This window comes from Rana temporaria, chromosome 6 (assembly GCF_905171775.1).
Source record: "Rana temporaria chromosome 6, aRanTem1.1, whole genome shotgun sequence".
NCBI lineage: Eukaryota > Metazoa > Chordata > Amphibia > Anura > Ranidae > Rana > Rana temporaria.
The window spans coordinates 210798732-210818456 of NC_053494.1; the positions used below are offsets into that span (position 1 = coordinate 210798732).

General features: G+C 48.4%; 1 protein-coding gene across 8 annotated transcripts in view; it reads right to left on the bottom strand.

The window, feature by feature from the left end:
• Positions 1-19725, bottom strand: part of TNS1 (tensin 1) — a 506243-nt gene that overhangs the window by 124154 nt on the left and 362364 nt on the right. For all 8 annotated transcript variants that reach the window (XM_040358202.1, XM_040358200.1, XM_040358205.1 and 5 more), the window contains one exon: positions 18090-18206. In XM_040358202.1, coding sequence (XP_040214136.1) covers positions 18090-18206 — 117 coding nt within the window. The remainder of the gene's footprint in view (positions 1-18089; positions 18207-19725) is intronic.

Here is a 19725-nt window from a genome sequence, read left to right on the forward strand (position 1 = left end):
GTGTCTTGGATCTGGTGGGCTGTGTCTTGGATCTGGAGCCTGGTGGGCTGTGTCTTGGATCTGGAGCCTGGTGGGCTGTGTCTTGGATCTGGAGCCTGGTGGGCTGTGTCTTGGATCTGGAGCCTGGTGGGCTGTGTCTTGGATCTGGAGCCTGGTGGGCTGTGTCTTGGATCTGGAGCCTGGTGGGCTGTGTTTTGGATCTGGAGCCTGGTGGGCTGTGTCTTGGATCTGGAGCCTGGTGGGCTGTGTCTTGGATCTGGAGCCTGGTGGGCTGTGTCTTGGATCTGGAGCCTGGTGGGCTGTGTCTTGGATCTGGAGCCTGGTGGGCTGTGTCTTGGATCTGGAGCCTGGTGGGTTGTGTCTTGGATCTGGAGCCTGGTGGGCTGTGTCTTGGATCTGGAGCCTGGTGGGCTGTGTCTTGGATCTGGTGGGCTGTGTCTTGGATCTGGAGCCTGGTGGGCTGTGTCTTGGATCTGGAGCCTGGTGGGCTGTGTCTTGGATCTGGAGCCTGGTGGGCTGTGTCTTGGATCTGGTGGGCTGTGTCTTGGATCTGGAGCCTGGTGGGCTAGGTCTTGGATCTGGAGCCTGGTGGGCTAGGTCTTGGATCTGGAGCCTGGTGGGCTGTGTCTTGGATCTGGAGCCTGGTGGGCTGTGTCTTGGATCGGGAGCCTGGTGGGCTGTGTCTTGGATCTGGAGCCAGGTGGGCTATGTCTTGGATCTGGAGCCGGGTGGGCTATGTTTTGGATCAGGTGCCTGGTGGGCTGTGTCTTGGATACTCCAACAGTGAGATCTCCGGGACATAAATCCCGGCTCTGTTCCCATCCACCTTTGTGGGTTTCAGTTCCTTCAGTTACATTTTACCTAAAATTAAATAAACAAAACACAGGGATGGTGGGAATCCCTCATGATGGGGGGCGCAAACAAACTGAAAAATTCTGGAAAAAAAAAACGTCAATTGTAGCCACAGTACTAAACGCCACCACTGCGCCATCAAACGCAGGTAACACAGAGCCGGTGCACCCGATTGGCTGAGAGGTGGTTCAATGTTAGGAATCGCTCTAAAATAAACTTAATGAAGGAAGCCACTCATTAAAGAGGCACAGCAGGTGTACAGACACAGGAACTCAGCACAGGGATGGTGGGAACTCCTCCTAATGGGCACAGCAGGTGTACAGACACAGGAACTCAGCACAGGGATGGTGGGAACTCCTCCTAATGGGCACAGCAGGTGTACAGACACAGGAACTCAGCACAGGGATGGTGGGAACTCCTCCTAATGGGCACAGCAGGTGTACAGACCCGGGAACTCAGCACAGGGATGGTGGGAACTCCTCATAATGAACACAGCAGGTGTACAGACACAGGAACTTAGCACAGGGATGGTGGAAACTCCTCATAATGAACACAGCAGGTGTACAGACACAGGAACTTAGCACAGGGATATCACCTTGTAAAATTAGTAGTGACATCATCACTGGGCTGTACATAGCCTGTGCAAAGAACAGAGCTGTGGGAGGGGCCCGGTGTGCTCCACCCACTACAGGCTGCCTGCAAAAAACTACAGGAGAGGGTGAAGACAAGACCAGTCACTCTGCACAAGGAAAGAGCAGGGCTGTGGGAGGAGCCCAATAGGCTCCACCCACCACAGTCTGCCTGCAGAAAACTATAGAAGAGGGCGGAGACAAGACCAGTCACCCTGCACAAGGAGAGAGAGCAGAGCTGTGGGAGGAGCCCATCAGTCTCCACCCACTACAGGCTTCCTGCAGAAAACTACAGAGGGGGCGGAGACAAGACCAGTCACCCTGCACAAGAAGAGAGAGCAGCAGTGAGCGGTCTTTATTACAGGAAGTCTCACACTGGATTGCTGCACAGATCTGGAAGAAACACACAAAGCTCACCGAGATTCAAGAATACCAATGATGAATAGATTTACAGAATATTTACGAATCTCGGAGATGAGATATAATTTTTCTGGTTGTCCTTCCTCCATCTCAGAATATAAATTACCCCAAAACTCTCCCATCTGTGTGGATGTTTCTTGCAGTCGGTTGGGTTGGGTTTGTTGCTCGCGCACACAGTGGGCCTTTTGTGGCCTGTTGTTCCCACTGGAATCATGTACCCGTCCCATCGCCATGTGACAAGAATGACACGGAGATTGTTCCAGAGGATCTCGTTTCCCTGCCCTGGATTCCAGCGCACAAAGCCGGGGACCAGCGACGTCCACAGACACCGGGGGGGGGGGGGGACGCCGGGTAATGAGCTGAATTCATTATGCAAATATCGGGCCAGTCAATGGAGGTATTCTACGGCCTTTCTATGGACTGTGGGATTCATTACAATGAGGGGAATTAGGCAAATGCCACAAAATAATAATGAGGGATCGCCGCAGATTTCTGAGACAGAAGATCGCCGTGAGATGTGAATGGAGGCGGGATCAATGGAATAAAACTCCAAAATAATTCCTGATTTTTGGGCCACACACAGGGTGGATTTTTTTTTTTTTTTTAATATCATTGAATTTTTTTATTTTTTTTTAGATAAAGGGGCATGTCCTGCTCTTCCCCCCCAAGCACACCCACCCACCCCGCCCTCCGCATGTTGAGGGCATGTGGCCTGGTATGGTTCAGGAGTCATTCTTCCTGACCTGCCGGGCTGCATGTACCCTGTACTCATTTCAAATGGGGGGAGAGATCTTGGGGCCCCCTTCTTAAAAGGGGGCTTCCAGATTCCGATAATCCCCCCGCTCGCAGACCTTCAGGGCCACAGGCCAGGGTTGTGGGGAAGAGGCCCTTGTCCCCATCAACATGGGGACAAGGTGCTTTGGGTGCCCCCCCCTTGGGTGCCCCCCCCCCAAGCACCCCACCCCATGATGAGGGCATGTGGCCTGGTATGGTTCAGGAACCATTCTTCCTGACCTGCCAGGTTGCATGTACCCTGTAATCATTCACATGGGGGGGGGGAGAGATCTTGGGGCCCCCTTCTTAAAAGGGGGCTTCCAGATTTCAATAATCCCCCTGCTCGCAGACCTTCACGACCACAGGCCAGGGTTGTGGGGAAGAGGCCCTTGTCCCCATCAACATAGGGACAAGGTGCTTTGGGTGCTCCCCCCCCCACCCCATGATGAGGGCATGTGGCCTGGTATGGCTGCATGTATCCTGTACTCATTCACATGGGGGGGGAGATCTTGGGTCCCCCTTCTTAAAAGGGGGCTTCCAGATTCTGATAATCCCCCCACTCGCAGACCTTCACGACCACAGGCCAGGGTTGTGGGGAAGAGGCCCTTGTCCCCAGGTTTGGATAAGGATCTGGTATGACAGATATATGAGTTCATCAGTCTGCTGCTCCACCTTTTGCCGTTCTAGAACAATGTTTTTGGCGGTTCTGGAATCACAATCAGAAAATAAATCCTAGAATGTGGGGAAAGATTCGCTCCATCCAGTTGAACGTGTTAGAGCTGCTTCTATGAATTAGACATTGTACAGGAGAGTCCTCGTATTTAACATAACCCCCCCCCCCCCCCCCGATCGGAATGGTCAAATAATAACAAAGTGTCAAGCTGCCTCTGGAGCATCTGAAAACCCTCAAGGGGGCGACGGCCAATTAGGATGCTGCATCGCGGCAGGGCCTTATAAAGAGCCAAGGGCGAAAGACGCTGATTGGCCGATCCGTGACAGGAGGACAGAAAACAGCCTACCTCTCCCTGGACCAGGAATGTTCCATGAGTGGAGATTCTATGGGGGATCGTAAATCAAGTGGAGGCGTACAGAGGTGATGGAACATTATTTACACGGATATAATGTATGTATTATGTACAGGAAAAGACAGAGAAGACAAGGAGAGGGTTTAAACCCAAACAGCTAAAATATATATAAGGGGGCTAATTAACCTGCCAAAGGATTTGCATTTCTGTCCATCCAGTCCCAAGATTTACACAGCTTTGCCACAGAGTACAGTCATGTCTGGCAGAGCAGGAGACCTGATTTCTCTCTGCTGCAGATCAGTAGCATTTACAGGTCTTGTCCCTCCCCCATTCTGTGATTGGACAGTGAAAAAAAGAAGAAGTAGCAGCAGCAGAGTGACGAGCCAATGTCTCTGGCACTCTGCTCTCTCCTATCAGCCTATTACTTGTACATTCTAAGTTTGCACTTAAAGCGGATGTTCCACCCCAAAAATATATTAAAAGCCAGCAGCTACAAATACTGCAGCTGCTGACTTTTAATATTAGGACACTTACCTGTCCTGGAGTCCCGCGCTGTCCGCAGAAGAGCACGAGCGATCGCTCGTCACCCTGCTGCTCCCCCCGCCATCCTCAGTGAGGGAACCAGGAAGTGAAGCGCTGCGGCTTCACTGCCTGGTTCCCTACGGCGCATGCGCGAGTCGCGCCCGCCGATTGGCTCCCGTTGTGTGCTGGGAGCCGAGTGTTCCCAGCACACAACGGAGGGGGGGGGGGCGACGGGATGTGACGCAATGCCCGTCTTTTGCCCGTGAATGCCGGGCCGGAAGTGGGTGCAGATACCTGTCTTTAGACAGGTATCTGCACCCCCCTCCCCCTGAAAGGTGTCAAATGTGACACCGGAGGGGGGGGGGGGTTCCGATCAGCGGGACTTCACTTTAGGGTGGAGAACCGCTTTAAAGTAGCGCAGTGCTGAATAGCAAAGAATGAATGGAGTAAAATCTCCTGGAGCTGAAGGGGTTACCGGTCCCGTGTTGTGGTTTTGGCTCTATCTTGGCGCTATGAAGTCTCAGCAGACAGACACATGGACGTCACGCCGCCAGCACATGTCATGTGAGCATTAAAATCACAACGACAATCTGAATTATCACAACAAGACATTTCCACTGAGAGAAAAATAAAAAATGTCATAACAGTTAAAGCAGAACTCCGGCCTTCCCTTCAGCCTCGCACAGTCGTAGCGGCTCCTCTCCTGGACTCACACGGCTTCATCTGATTTCACCGCACACTGTGAGCTCCTCACAATGTGCATTAGAAGCTGCAGCAAGTCAGACAGATCTCTGCCTTATTCCCTGGCTGTGGGAGGTTTGGCTTCATCTAGCCCAGGTATGGTGAACCTTGGCACCCCAGATGTTTTGGAACTACATTTCCCATGATGCTCAACATCACTGCAGAGTGCTGGGGCATCATGGGAAATGTTGTTCCAAAACATCTGGGGTGCCAAGGTTCTCCATCACTGATCTAGCCGCACGGGTATCAAACTGTCGGCCCTCCAGATGTTGCGGAACTACAAGTCCCATGAGGCATTGCAAGGCTGACCCTTAAAAGCATGACTCCCACAGGCAGAGGCATGATGGGACTTGTAGTTCCACATCAGTCTGACGGTCCCTGGCCCCGCCCTTTTCAATCATTGGACGCCACTTCTGCCAATCATGAGCAGGCTCTGCATCACACGTGGACATGTGTTGGAGATTGCACCGAGGGACAATGAGGACTGTGGATGTCACAGGTTGTTGTATCACAGCACAGCACGGGTTGTCTTGTTTTCAGTTGTATTAAACCTAAAAGCAAACATGTATTTATATGTGCAGCTTACCAATTTGTGACGGCTGCATTGGTTTTCTTTTTTTTTAAAGTTGTCTTTCTTCTATTTTCATCTGGTGATCCAGCCAGTAAATCTGTTGTTTTTCAAAAGCACAAGCTCTCCAGCAGAACGTATCAGGCTTGAGACAAACCATTGATCAATGGGCAGGGGGGGCGCTTACAATGATCGGCTTATGTAAAACCTTTATCCCAAAAGTTTGGCTCCAATTTGTTAATGTATCTAAATCTGCTAATCCAACTAACACTCCCCTCCCCCCCAGACGGACAATGCCGCTGTGCCCCCCTGTGCTCCTTCATCCAGAGTGGGGTGGGGGGGGGGGCGCTTTGATACAGGTGGTGTGTTACTGGCCAGATCACAAGGTGGAAACAGAGGGGGAAACCTGTGTGGAGGTTGCAGTTTGCCTCCAGCAGTGAACGGGTTAATTCCGGCTCTCTGGATAATCCTGAGAGATTTCTCTGGATTTTGGCCCCCGGCTCCTTTTTCCGCCGAAGAGACTGGGCAGTTCCCCCCGGAGGCAGATCCTCCCCTTGTCCTGGCCAATCTGGGCCAATCTTGTGTCTTTCCAACAATGGCACCGAGCTCAGGACCCGGCTCTGCTGCCAGCGCATGGAAAGTCTTATTCACCTGCTGACATTCCAAGTCTCCGAATCATCCCGGTACAGCTTCACCGAGAGGTCTCATCAGTTACTGTAGATCTACAAAGGGGCCCTCAAGGTCCCCTGACCCCTCACATTCCGAGTCTCAGAATCATCCTGGTACAGCTTCACCGAGAGGTCTCTTCAGCTACTGTAGATCTACAAAGGGGCCCTCAAGGTCCCCTGACCCCTCACATTCCGAGTCTCCGGATCATCCCGGTACAGCTTCACCGAGAGGTCTCATCAGCTACTGTAGATCTACAAAGGGGCCCTCAAGGTGCCCCGACCCCTCACATTCCGAGTCTCCGAATCATCCCGGTACAGCTTCACCGAGAGGTCTCATCAGCTACTGTAGATCTACAAAGGGGCCCTCAAGGTGCCCCGACCCCTCACATTCCGAGTCTCCGAATCATCCCGGTACAGCTTCACCGAGAGGTCTCATCAACTATTCCCACATGTACTGTATATATACTGTAGATCTACAAAGGGGCCCTCAAGGTCCCCTGACCCCTCACATTCCGAGTCTCCGAATCATCCCTGTACAGCTTCACCGAGAGGTCTCATCAACTACTCCCATATTATTATTATTATACAGGATTTATATAGCGCCAACAGTTTGCGCAGCGCTTTATATATACTGTACTGTATATATACTGTAGATCTACAAAGGGGCCCTCAAGGTCCTCTGACCCCTCACATTCAGAGTCTCCGAATCATCCCCATACAGCTTCACCGAGAGGTCTCATCAGCTACTGTAGATCTACAAAGGGGCCATCAAGGTCCCCTGACCCCTCACATTCCGAGACTCCCTCTGTACAGATCCCCTAAGAGATCTCATCAACTATTCCCATATATACTGTACTGTATATATACTGTAGATCTACAAAGGGGCCCTCAAGGTCCCCTGACCCCTCACATTCAGAGTCTCCGATTCATCCTCCGTACAGATCCCCTGAGAGGTCTCATCAACTATTCCCATATATATAGACCTACAATGAGGCCCTCAAGGTCCCCTGACCCCTCACATTCTGAGTCTCTGAATCATCACTGTACAGCTTCACCGAGATGTCACATCACCTCAGGGGCCCCTGACCCCTAGAACTCGGAGTCTCCAGGCTGAATCATTCCCGTATGGCTTCTGGAGTCATCGATATATCTATGACAAGAACATCAGGAGCCACGACCCGTCACATACCTGGCCTCTAGTGACACCAAGCTCTCTCATCAGATTTTATATATTTATATAGCTACATACGGGAGATGCTGGGACTTGTAGTTCCCGGTCACATTATATACATGTATACAGGTGATGCTGGGACTTGTAGTTTCTAGTCACATTATATACATGTATACGGGAGATGCTGGGACTTGTAGTTTCTAGTCACATTATATACATGTATACGGGAGATGCTGGGACTTGTAGTTTCTAGTCACATTATATACATGTATACGGGAGATGCTGGGACTTGTAGTTCCCGGTCACATTTAATACATGTATACAGGTGATGCTGGGACTTGTAGTTCCCAGTCATATAATATACATGTATACAGGAGATGCTGGAACTTGTAGTTCCCAGTCATATAATATACATGTATACAGGAGATGCTGGAACTTGTAGTTCCCAGTCATATAATATACATGTATACAGGAGATGCTGGAACTTGTAGTTCCCAGTCATATAATATACATGTATAGAGGTGATGCTGGGACTTGTAGTTCCCTTTCACATAATATACATGTATAGAGGTGATGCTGGGACTTGTAGTTCCCAGGCAGATGATATATAGTATATACAGGTGATTATGGGACTTACAATATACAGACCAGGCTGGGACCACCCATGTCTCTACATTAATTATGACCAATTTTGATGTAAATGGAGTAATGCCATCTATAAAGGAAGAGGTTTGCTCCATATAAAATACATACCAACATCGCAGAGAGCGATTATTACATGCTGCGAGTTCTTTGGACGCCGATGAGTGACGCGGTATCCTACCAATCAGTATTGAGGAATATTTATAGCCATCCGATGTCGGCATTTACTGGCAGGAGTTTGTAAACACTCAGATCACAAGTTCTGGCTGGACGGGACGCGGTGGGTCAGCGCTGTTTACACACAACCTGCTGGAGCGAGCCGTGACTTGGCGAGAGAGTGAGCCAAACTACACAGGAGGGAGGGAGAAGGTGCAGCCATAGGGAAATGACAGGATTACAAATGACGAGAACTCCCGAGTGCCCCCGAGCACCTTCCTGCAAGATAATCAACATTTCTAAAAAGTAGACCGGTCTCCAGTGCCGGCTCTACACCATTGCTGGGGTCCTGATGGTGACAACGGTGGAGCATGTCGGCACATCTGCTTGTATTCCCCACCAGGGGGAGCATGTGAGAGGGTGACAACACAGGAGCATCAATAAGGACTTTTATGGCAGGATCACCAAGTTTGATACGCTTGTAATACCTTGGTTTACAAGTAACGTGGTATATAAGCGTTTTGCAAGACGAGCAAAAAAATGTTTTTCAATTGTAACTTGATATGCGAGCGCAGTCGTGTACAACGAGCAGTAGAAGGAGCTCAGTTTCACAGTTTTAATAAAAAAATAAAAAAAAACACTCACAATGTATATCCCACGTTAAAGATGAAGTAAACCCTCTAAAAGTTTTCTTAAAAAAAAAAAACTCTGCAAGAGAAAGGCATAATGAGCCAGTATGCACAGCGGAGCTGGTGTATACAGTACTGTATGTGGCCAGAGGTGTGGGGGCGCTGCTGTATGCAGTACTGTATGTGGCCAGAGGTGCGGGGGGCGCTGGTGTATACAGTACTGTATGTGGCCAGAGGTGTGGGGGCGCTGCTGTATGCAGTACTGTATGTGGCCAGCGGTGTGGGGGCGCTGCTGTATGCAGTACTGTGGCCAGAGGTGCGGGGGCGCTGGTGTTATGCAGTACTGTATGTGGCCAAAGGTGCGGGGGGCGCTGGTGTATGCAGTGCTGTATGTGGCCAGAGGTGCGGGGGGCGCTGGTGTATGCAGTGCTGTATGTGGCCAGAGGTGCGGGGGGGGCGCTGGTGTTATGCAGTACTGTATGTGGCCAGAGGTGCGGGGGGTGCTGATGTATGCAGTACTGTATGTGGCCAGAGGTGCGGGGGGCGCTGATGTATGCAGTACTGTATGTGGCCAGAGGTGCGGGGGGTGCTGATGTATGCAGTACTGTATGTGGCCAGAGGCCCGGGGATGCTGGTGTATACAGTACTGTATGTGGCCAGAGGTGCGGGGGGGGCGCTGGTGTTATGCAGTACTGTATGTGGCCAGAGTCTCTTGGTGGCGCTGGTGTATACAGTACTGTATGTGGCCAGAGGTTCGGGGTGGCGCTGGTGTATGCAGTACTGTATGTGGCCAGAGGTCCGGGGTGACGCTGGTGTATACAGTACTGTATGTGGCCAGAGGTTCGGGGTGGCGCTGGTGTATACAGTACTGTATGTGGCCAGAGGTCCGGGGTGGCGCTGGTGTATACAGTACTGTATGTGGCCAGAGGTCCGGGGTGGCGCTGGTGTATACAGTACTGTATGTGGCCAGAGGTCTGGGGTAGCGCTGGTGTATGCAGTACTGTATGTGGCCAGAGGTCCGGGGTAGCGCTGGTGTATGCAGTACTGTATGTGGCCAGAGGCCAGGGTGGCGCTGGTGTACACAGTACTGTATGTGGCCAGAGGTCCGGGGGGGCGCTGGTGTATGCAGCACTGTATGTGGCCAAGTGTCCAGGGGCAATGAATTATGCTCGCAATCCAAAGAATTACTGTACTTGTTTTATGCATTCAATACATGTATTCCGGTGATGTTCTAGGTCGGCGCACCCACTGTTTTGTTGTTGTTTTCTATTAAGGTGTAAGGTGTGGGGGTGGAAAGTGACAGCTCTGCCCCCCCTCCCCCGCCTATTGGATCAGGAAAACATTTTCCGGGAATACCAGCGTCTGCCCCCTCTCTTCTGATCCGCTTTCAGTAACGAGCAGCAAAGAAATTCCCGCGGCAGAACAAGCTGCACCAATCGCCATCAACAAACAGAGGAGTAACAAAATGTTCAGATACAAAGTTTATCTAAGTTTGTCACTTGCAGGTGCCAACTTCCTCCTCCTCCATCCCCTCCCCCCCACCAGCATGCCACACGGTCCTCCCTGCTGACACCAATATATCACAGCGGGTGACATCTGCCTGACGCCTGGCAGTCCCTCCCGGAGGATCAATGCTTTCCTCTCCATATCCGTGACCGGCAGGAATAGGCAGAGATCGCTTTACTGGCTACCGCGCTTCCGTTTTATTTCCGTTTGTGTTGTCGGCCAAGAAAAACGCGTCTCCCCCTTTTTATTTATTTTAAAACGCGTCTCCCTTTTAAAGGGTCAGTCTACCTTAAAACAGAGCGTTTGGGTTATGGGTGGAGTCTGATGGGGCGGAGTCACAGTGAAATGTCAGTTTAGGCGTGGCGGACTACCGTATCATGAAACAGAATATCCGCCCACCCAGCGATGACGGCATGACAGCGGTCTGAATCAGCAGTCAGCCTATTCATTCTAATGGGTGGTGCCCCCCCCCCCCCACACACACACACAACAGGGACTCCCTTACCCCTTTGCAAAACCCTGGGGGGCACCTTGTATTTCACACCATTAGCAGATGTGTGGTGGTGCGATTAAGAATTAAAGTGGAGTTCTGGCCACAATTTGACTTTTTAAATATAAATACCCCTGTAATACACAAGCTTAATGTATTCTAGTAAAGTTAGTCTGTAAACTAAGGTCCGTTGTGTTAGGTTGTTACAGCATTTAGACACTTTATAAAATAGAAATTGACTGGGGCCATCTTAAGTGTGGGCATCATGAAGCCAGACTGTATAACTTCCTGGATTTCAGCCTTGCAGATCTCGCACATGCTCAGTGCTGCACACGCAGTGTAATAGGTTTCAGATCAGGTTTCAGCACCTGTACTGTCCAAGTCACATGATTCTTCAAAACTGGGGAGTGCACAGACTCCTGGAAAGTTACACCCACTACATTCCCAGGAGTCTGTGCGGTGTAGGTTAGGAAGCATTAAGCACCTAGGTGCAGGAAGTGGGAAGATGAACTATTCTGCCTAGCAACAACACTTTGAAGGCATCTAAAAAAAAAAAAAAAATATTTCTTAAAGGACTAATGAATTTTTTTTAAAACTACTGATGTAATGTTATATTTATGGGTGGAACTCCACTTTAATGGACAGTGCGTTTAGTGCCAGCAAAGTGTCAACTTCTGATTTCAATAAAGTTTTATTCAAGTAAGTATTCCCTCCCAACTCAGAAAAGTCCCTTCTATTGCTCTCAGTCTGTCCAAATTCACTTTTTTTTTTGCTGCTGTGATCTGACTTTTTGTTAGAGGGTGACAATGTTTGTTCTCCCACTGTATGTAGGAATGTAGCCACCCTGCTTTAGTCCCACTGTATGTAGGACTGTAGTCACCCTGCCTTAGTCCCACTGTATGTAGGACTGTAGTCACCCTGCCTTAGTCCCACTGTATGTAGGACTGTAGTCACCCTGCCTTAGTCCCACTGTATGTAGGAATGTAGCCACCCTGCTTTAGTCCCACTGTATGTAGGACTGTAGTCACCCTGCTTTAGTCCCACTGTATGTAGGACTGTAGTCACCCTGCTTTAGTCCCACTGTATGTAGGACTGTAGTCACCCTGCTTTAGTCCCACTGTATGTAGGAACATAGCCACCCTGCCTTAGTCCTAATTACAGGGCCGCCATCAGGGGGGTACAGGCAGTACACCTGTAAGGGGTCCGGAGGTCCCCAGGGGCCCAGATGGCAACCCCCTTTAAAAAAAAAAGGGGTCCGGAGGTAAAAAATTCTAATATATTTGTATTTTATTAAAGGGACAATTTTTTTTTTTAGGGGTACGGGGGGCCCAGAGATCCCCAGTGCCCCGGATGACAACCCCCCTTTTTTTTATAAAAAAAATATATTTTTTTATATTTTTTTTTATTTGTTTTATATATATATTATTAAAGGGCCCAGAGGTCCCCAGGGCCCCGGATGGCTACCCCCCTTTTTTTATAAAAAAAATAACATTTTTGTTTATATTATTTTATTTCTTTTTTTTTATATATATATTTTTATTAAAGGGCTCAGAGGTCCCCAGGGCCCCATGTGGCAAACCCCCTTTTTTTATTTTTTATAAATGTTTATTTTTTTTTGTTTATATATATATATATATATATATATATATATATTTATTTCTTATTAAAGGGCCCAGAGGTCCCCAGGGCCCCGGATGGCTACCCCCCATTTCTTATATATATGTTTCTTTATTTCTTATTTTTTTGTAAAGGCCCCCCCGCTTCTCAAGTCACGTCACGGCAGCCCCCCCCCCGCGCTTCTCAATTTCAGGCGGCAGCCCCCCCCCCCCCGGTTCTCTGCTCCAGGGGGCCCATGCCTGAAGCTGTGTAAGGGGCCCAATAATTCCTGATGGCTGCCCTGTTAATGTAGGACTGTAGCCAGCCACCCTGCCTTAGTCCCACTGTATATAGGAACGTAGCCACCCTGCCTTAGTCCCACTGTATATAGGAACGTAGCCACCCTGCTGCCTTAATCCTAATGTATGTAGGAACGTAGCCACCCTGCCTTAGTCCCACTGTATATAGGAATGTAGCCACCCTGCTGCCTTAATCCTAATGTATGTAGGAACGTTGCCCCCCTGCCTTAGTCCCACTGTATATAGGAACGTTGCCCCCCTGCCTTAGTCCCACTGTATATAGGAACGTAGCCACCCTGCTGCCTTAATCCTAATGTATGTAGGAACGTAGCCACCCTGCCTTAGTTCCACTGTATGTAGGAATGTAGCCACCCTGCCTTAGTCCCACCGTATGTAGGGGCGTTGCCATCTTGATTTAGTCCCACTGTATGCAGGAACGTAGCCACCCTGCCTTAGTCCCACTGTATGTAGAAGCATTGCCACCTTGATTTAGTCCCCACTGTATATAGGAATGTAGCCACCCTCTCATGCTTGCTCCTGAGAGGGACTGTGGGATGTGTAGTGTACATGACCGCAACCAACATGCGCCGCTCATTCCAAACAGAAGTGAGAGGAAAAGGAGAGGTTCAGTAGTTTATAAAGGACATTACAAGGAGGCAGAAAAATGCAGTAAATATAGATATAGAGGATGATTAGTAGTGGATGTGTACAGCTGGAGAATAAAGTTATAGTTTAGTGTCACATTTATTCCTGACTCGCTGAAGTCTCACTCTTCCCGCTGCAATCCTCGTAATTCCAAGGAAAAGTAAAAAGCGCAGCAGTTCAGCCGATCACTACGCGGGAAGGTCAGTGTGACGATCAGAAAATTGGTTTTGTTGTTTTTAAAAATTATATAACTAGACAAATAAAATGAAAACATGATTTTTTTTTCCCACCCAACCTATTGGACGAGACTCAAAGAAAAATCCAACCAGCGGCAGCAGCAGCAGAGTGAACGCGCCGCATGGAACAGACGTCTTCAAAGTGACTTCTATGGAATGTGATCCTCATCTCCACCCTTTTATGAAACATCCAGACCTCCGCCCCTTGGGGGGCTCAGGGTGACCACAGCCAGGATTCCGGTGTACGGATGGATGGATACCGCGGGGTCAGCGATGTTCACTGAACTCCAATCAGCTCCGTCCTCTGACTCTACGCCCCCCGGGCTCCGCCCTGAACTGGCTTCATCCCATCCTCTGCTTTCCCATCAAATGACCCAACCCACCCCCTCCCCCTCCCTTCATAATTCCTGACTCCAGCCATGAACTGGGTTTCTCCGAGACAAGTTCCCGTGTTTTCAGAAGTAAATTCTTTATCACTGTAATATTTTCTCCTGTGTAATTCTTTACTTTAAAGCTGAAGTTTGGTCAGCTGATAGTTTGCATACCCTTCCCCCCCCCCCCCCCCATGCAATATGCAAATTTAGTTTTTAACCGCTTGCCGACCGCGCCACGCACTTATACGTCGGCAGAATGGCACGGCTGCGCAAAGCAACGTATATATACGTTGCTTTGAATTTCGTGCTGTGCGCACGTGCCCCTGCAGCGAGCTCGATGTATGCTGGTTAGGGTGACCCCATTTCCCAACTACAATTCAGGGACAGCCCCCCTCCTCTTCCAAAAAAATCAACTTGTTCTGTAACGAATCACAGCACAGTGATTGGAAACAAGAGGCGGGTTTTATAATTTCTCCAATCACAAACAGGGGGCGGGGACTGTGCTTCTCCAGACATTCACGGCCAGGACAAGTACTGTCAATGAGTAAAGCGGTGATGTGACGGGGCCTTTTTTGGGGGCATCAGATTGGCTCGGGGAAGGGGGGGGTGTCTGTGTCAGTTTTATTCCGGGACACTGTATTGTCCTGGAAAAAAGGTTTCCGGGACAGACCTGCAAAATGCGGGACAATCCCGGGGCAATCCGGGACACGTGGTCACCCTACCGCTGGTGTCCCGCGATCGTGTCACGGAGCTGCAGAACGGAGGGGATGCCTGTGTAAACATGACATCTCCCTGTTCTGCCTAGTGACAGGACACTGATCGTCTGCTTCCTGTCATCGTGAACAGTGATCAATGTCGTGTCACTTGTAGCCCAGGCCTCCCCCCCACAGTTAGAATCACTCCCTAGGACACCTTAACCCCCTTCCTCGTCCCCTAGTGTTAACCCCTTCCCTGCCAGTGTCATTTACACAGTAATCAGTGCATTTTTATAGCACTAATCGCTGTATACATGACAATGGCGCAGATCGCCGCCATTACTAGTAAAAAAAAATATATATATATATATATATATATATATATATTAATAAAAATGACATAAATCTATCCCCTATTTTGTAGACGCTATAACTTTTGCGCAAACCAATCAGGACCCCCTTCCTCCTGCTGCTGATTCCTCTAGTGATGACAAAGCTTTATACAGTGGAACCTCGGATTGCGAGTAATGCGGTTAACGAGCGTTTTGCAATACAAGCGCTGTATTTTAAAAAAATCCTAGCTCGGTTTGCGAGTGTTGTCTTGCAACACGAACAGGATTCAGGCCAAAGCCGTTTGTCTTAGGTGGGGAGGCGCTGGAGCCGAACGGCGTCGATCGCAGCCGTTTGGAAATGCACGGAAAGGCCCGAGGACAGTTCGCCTGACCTCAGCAAACCTCGGGAACGGAGTCTTTCCGAGGTCAGCCGAGGTGTCCTCGGGCCTTTCCTGAGGCTCTCCGGCACCCCCCCACATCTGGCCGCATGCGGTATTGCATGACATTGAAGTCAATGCGGAACAAATTATTTTAGATTCTATTGACCTCAATGGGGAAACGCGCTTTGATATGCGAGTACTTTGGATTACGAGCATTCTCCTGGAACAGATTATGCTCGTAATCTGAGGTTCCCCTGTATAGGGGAATCAGGACCTCCTGGTGACCCCTCTAGTGATAACCAAAGATCTTTATAGAGGAACCAAAACCTCCTTCCTACCGCTGGGTATCTCGATACTGATGAACCCCAGAACTAGTTTTGCTTTCCCCACTGCCAGGCCACACTTTTGGCTCATTTTGCAATTATCTAAACTGCTTTTATCTCCATAAAAGTCTATGTTAGTGCAAAATCTACTCAAAATGAGCCGAGGTGGGACTCCGAAGCACCAGAAATCCCGTCTACAGAATCCTTCAAAGGCAAAACCTCTATAAATTATTTTCTGGGTACCTAAAGCTTGATGTTTAATGCTTTTACTGGGCTTAGCAGCAGATAACTACGGGGAAAATACACCTGCGAACAATCACTCATAGAGAAGTACAGAGAATACTTTCCATATGAGTCTTTGTCACGGCAGCATCCAAGCAAAACAACCATAAACACTGTTTACAAGCAAGTTTAAAAATAAATGTAAATTGTTCCAGTTGGAAAAGATTTTCACATTGTCTTTATGAGTTACTTAATAAAGTTTTGTTAAAGGGATGTTACCCTTCATCTCCAGATACAGTGGAACCTCGGACCAGGAGAATGCTCGTAATCCAAAGTACTGGCCTAACAAAGCGAGTTTCCCTATAGAAGTCAATGGAAAAAAAAAATTTGTTCCGCATTGACTTCAATGGCATTCAATACCGCATGCGGCCAGAGGTGGGGGGGCGCCGGTGAGCCTCGGAAATGGCGGGAAAGGCCAGAGGACAGCTCGGCTGACCTTGGCAAACCTCAGATAGGCTCGGGAAGGGAGTGTTTTCTTTTGTGTCATTCCGAGCATTTCCAAATGGCGATGTTGAGCCCCCCCCCCCACCTCAGGCCAAATATGGTACTGCACACTGCTTTGGCCTGAATCCTGCTTATTTTGCGAGACAACACTCGCAAACCAAGTTAGGATTTTATTTCAAATACGCGTTACTCGCAATCCGAGGTTCCACTGTACACTATACAGTCAAAAGTTTGTGAACACCCAACCATCACTTTTAAATGAGCTTGTTGGACATCCCATACCCATGGACATTACTATAGAGTTGGCCCCCATTTGCAGCTATAACTACCTCTACTCTTTTGGGAAAGCTTTCCACAAGATTTTGGATTGTGTCTGTGCCTCTTCAGCCAAAAGGGCTCTTGTGAGGTCAGGTACTGATGCTGGATGGGAGTACCTGGCTTTCAAAATGCATTTCGAATTATCCCAAAGGTATTCAGTAGGGTCGAGGTGAAGGCTCTGTGTAAGCCACATAAGTTCCTCCATCCAAACTCCTCCAACCATGTCTTCATGGAGATTTTGACTCAGAAGACCTGTGCCGTTTCCATCCCAATTAACCTCAAATGTGTTCAGTAGGGTTGAGGTCTGGGCTTTGAAGGCCACTCAAGTTCCTCCATATCAAACTAATTCAACCATGTCTTTACGGAGATGTTGTATGAGAAGACCAGACTCATTCCAATTAATCTCAAAGGTGTTTAGTAGGGTTTTTGGTTATAGCTTTGAAGGCCACTCAAGTTCCTCCACACAAAACTCATCCAACCATGTCTATATTGAGATCCTCGTTGAGAAGACCTGGCCAGTTCTAATTCACCTCAATGGTGTTCAGTACGTTTGAGGTGAGGGCTCTGAAGAACACTCAAGTTCCTCCACACCAACTCATGCCAACCATGTCTGCACAGAGATGTTGCATGAGAAGACCTCTCCCGTTTCCATCCCAATTAACCTCAAATGTGTTCAGTAGGGTTGAGGTCAAGGCTTTGAAGGCCACTTAAGTTCCTCCACATCAAACAAATTCAACCATGTCTTTATGGAGAAGTTGGATGAGTAGCCTTGCTCATTCCAATTAATCTCAAAGGTGTTAAGTAGGGTTTTTGGTCATAGCTTTGAAGGCCACTCAAGTTTCTCCACACAAAACTCATCCAACCATGTCTATATTGAGATGCTCTTTAAGAAGACCCGGCCCAGTTCCAATTCACCTCAATGGTGTTCAGTAGGTTTGGGGTGAGGGCTCTGAAGGACACTCAAGTTCCTCCACAACAAACTCATCCAACCATGTCTGTACAGAGATGTTGGATGAGAAGACCTGACTCATTGCAGTTCATCCCAATAGTATTCAGTAAGGTTGAGGTCAGGGCACTGACGGCCGCTCAAGCTCATCCACACCAAACGCCTCAAACTATGTCTTTATGGAGTTGGCTTTGTACACAGGGGCACAGTCAAGCTGGAACAGAAAAGAGTCTTCACCAAACTGTCACCACAAGGTTGGAAACGCAAAAGTGTCTAGATTGTATTTGTATGCTGTAACAATAATAGTTCCCTTTAATGAAAACACCTGAACTCAACCAGGGCGGTCCACATACTTTGGCCATATAAAACCAACATATAGCATCAGGTCTTACATGCATAGGCTATATATAAAGTATGGCCTCCTACCTTCCAGACTGTCCTCTCGATGTGCATTAAAGTTATCGTAAGAATCCCAACGGATCAGTGGATCGGAGGTGTTGTAGTCAACGGAGACGCTAGGGCCATTTTCCAAGTGCTCCATCCCTGCAATAGGAAAAGGTTATTAAAGATAGTGAACTATCTAGATAGAGAGATATGAAGAGAACCTGTTCTGTTATCACTAGCGCTTTGTGAAATGTAGCCGTGCGAAGCTTGCCCGTTCACCGGCAGCTTGTAGCGATACTAGAAAACAATGCACCATGTGTTTTTACTTTATCGCTATAGAAACACTGTCCGATCCCAGTTCAAACTGGGCCAATTCCCAGTCCGCAGGATGTTCCATCCGAGGTGTGATAGCCTGTGTGGTCTAGTGAACATAACATAACAGACATATTGTACTAAATCAAGTTCAAAACCTTTTGTTTACGCTTTTCTGCTTGACTGGAAAGAATGCGTCGAGTACAGGAGAGGTGCAGGTTATACTCGCATTTAGATTGCTGTGGATTTCCAGATGTCATAAATCAAAGATAAACATATAGCTAAATTCAGAGAGGTTTACGCCGGCGTATCAGTAGATACGCCGTCGTAACTCTGAATCTAAGCCGTCATAACATTTAAGTGTATTCTCAAATTGAGATACACTTAAATGTAGCTAAGATACGACAGCCTGCGCCGTCGTATCTTAGCTGTCTAGTTCCGTCGGCCGCTAGGGGCGTGAACGCTGATTTACGCCTAGAAGGCGTAAATCAGCGAGTTATGCCTATTCACGAACGTACGCTTGCCCGTCGTAGTAAAGATACGCCGTTTACGTAAGGCGTTTTCAGGCATAAAGTTAGTCGAACAAAAAGATGGCCTAGCCAATGTCAAGTATGGACGTCGGTCCCGCGTCGAATTTTCTAAATTTTACGTCGTTTGCGTAAGTCGTCTGTGAATGGGGCTGGACGTAATTTACGTTCACGTCGAAACCAAGTCCTTGCGGCGTACTTTGGAGCAATGCACACTGGGATATGTCCACGGACGGCGCATGCGCCGTTCGTAAAAAACGTCAATCACGTCGGGTCACGATTCATTTACATAAAACACGCCCCCCTGTTCCTCATTTGAATTAGGCGCGCTTAGGCTGGCCCATTTACGCTACGCCGCCGTAACTTAGGACGCAAGTGCTTTGTGAATACAGCACTTGCCTCACTAACTTACAGCGGCGTAGCTTAAATACGATACGCTACACCGGCTAAAACATACGCCGCCCTATGTGAATCCAGCTAAAAGTCTCTGCAACTCCAAGATAAATATATATATATACACACACACACACTATATTATCAAAAGTATTGGGACACCTTCCTTTACACACAAATGAACTTTAATGGCATCCCAGTCTTAGTCTGTAGGGTTCAATATTGAGTTGGCCCACATTATAGTATATATCCCCAAATATAGAGTGCTCCACATTAAGCAAACAGTATTATATAAAGAGAAACCTTTATATAATACTTTTTCGGAAATTCAGAAGTTTGAAAATTCGGGAATTCGGAAATTCAAAAATGATGAATTTTGGAAATTTGAAAATCCGGAATTTAGGAAATTCGAAAATTCAAGAAAAACTAATTTTACGATTTTCGAA